At 47.7% G+C, this 1,485-nt stretch overlaps 1 protein-coding gene across 1 annotated transcript; it reads right to left on the minus strand.

Moving 5' to 3' along the window:
* Nucleotides 1-229: 229 nt before the first annotated feature.
* Nucleotides 230-1,341, minus strand: Pmar_PMAR005559 (hypothetical protein; the record flags this gene model as incomplete). Its single annotated transcript, XM_002775072.1, has 7 exons — nt 230-279; nt 323-429; nt 473-598; nt 641-703; nt 916-1,025; nt 1,082-1,179; nt 1,221-1,341. 7 exons carry the CDS (start codon nt 1,339-1,341, stop codon nt 230-232), a joined length of 675 nt encoding a protein of 224 aa, XP_002775118.1.
* Nucleotides 1,342-1,485: the final 144 nt, after the last annotated feature.

Here is a 1,485-nt window from a genome sequence, read left to right on the forward strand (position 1 = left end):
TCCAAAAGGCCGTTCCTGCAGCAGCCGAGACATGCTCATGTGCTAATGCATCCTACGGCATTCATTACTCCTCAGGATCGAATTCGAAAAACTTTGCAAAGCTCTCGAACCATTTGCCAGAGTCTTGGATTGGAAATTCGAGATTCCTATCATCCACTAGTGTGGCTGGTAAAGGGTACCTACCTCAACTCAATCAGAAAGCGACTATAATACTAGATTTAGCAGAGGCTCACGTATCATATATAAAATCCTCACCGAAACTATACCATTCCTCCGTACCTACACCGCCACATGCAGCATGCAAACCATCTTCTATTACTACCCTTCTTAGGTGCCTTGTGCAGCCATATTTTCTTATGCTCTTTCTGGTTGTGGATCACACGTTGAAGGTGCCCCCTCAGCCACTCCGCGACATCACTGTCCGGCAATCTGATATAAACAACTGCTTGTCAACTACTACCAACTACCATACTCAGCGATGACAGGGGGCATCAACTGCTTCAACCTAGGCCAATGGTTGAGCATAAACTCATCCACATAAGCGGGGTCCTTCCGTAAAGGGAATGCAAACATGACCCTTTCCACTAAACGTTGGAATCTACGACGAGGAACTCCACCAATGGTCCTCAGATCCACCAACCTCAATGGGTCGTCCCGAGCTGGTAGCTCCTCAGCGTCTATGCCCAAACACGATGCTATGTACCTGGCATGGTAGTAGACAATATATGTTTGGTTTCCTCAGCCGAGCTCGACAATTTCCTCACTATTATAGACATTCACACACGACTTAGGGCAGAGGTAAACTAACACCAACAATAATCCTAAGGATTTGCTCAGAGTCCCCATACTGTCACCAAAACACATAATTGACCTCCACACTAGCACTGCCTTTCCGACAGATGCCACCACACGTACTCTAGGTCATCACAGAGGCTCCTGCATGCAGCTTCCAGTGCTATCAGGAAGGCCTTTGGGTTGACTACTGGCAACTGGAACTGGAACGGGTCGACCACTTCATTTTTCAACTGACATCAACAACCCAGATGGACCATACTCTCACAATCATTGTTCCTATGTGCACCTGTAGCTTATCCCGAGGTAGCACAGCTCCCGTCTGATTAGGAGCGACACCTCTACCGCTCTCCATCATGTTCAATCTGTTCATCTTCGCCTTCATACCTGATGACCAGTACCAAGTCCATGTTCGCCGCAACCCATACTGAGCATAGCATCTTCCTGGTAGAAAGGTAGGGCATCCGGCCGTAACGCTCTGTATACACGCAGACCTTCATTAACCTGGATACGAAACAAATCGTAATGTGCATCCCCATGCAACTGCATATGCAGGAAGATGTATACTAGCTCCTAATATTCGTAGACTCTTGAGATGACCTACAGTAGATCTCAACACTTGCTCCTTCTCAGCAGCCAGCTTCCTAACATCCCTCTTTGACTCCAACCAGTGCATTCCGCTCTTCCTCCCCA

The sequence above is a fragment of the Perkinsus marinus genome (assembly GCF_000006405.1).
Source record: "Perkinsus marinus ATCC 50983 genomic scaffold scf_1104296956758, whole genome shotgun sequence".
In the NCBI taxonomy this organism is placed as follows: Eukaryota; Perkinsozoa; order Perkinsida; family Perkinsidae; genus Perkinsus; species Perkinsus marinus.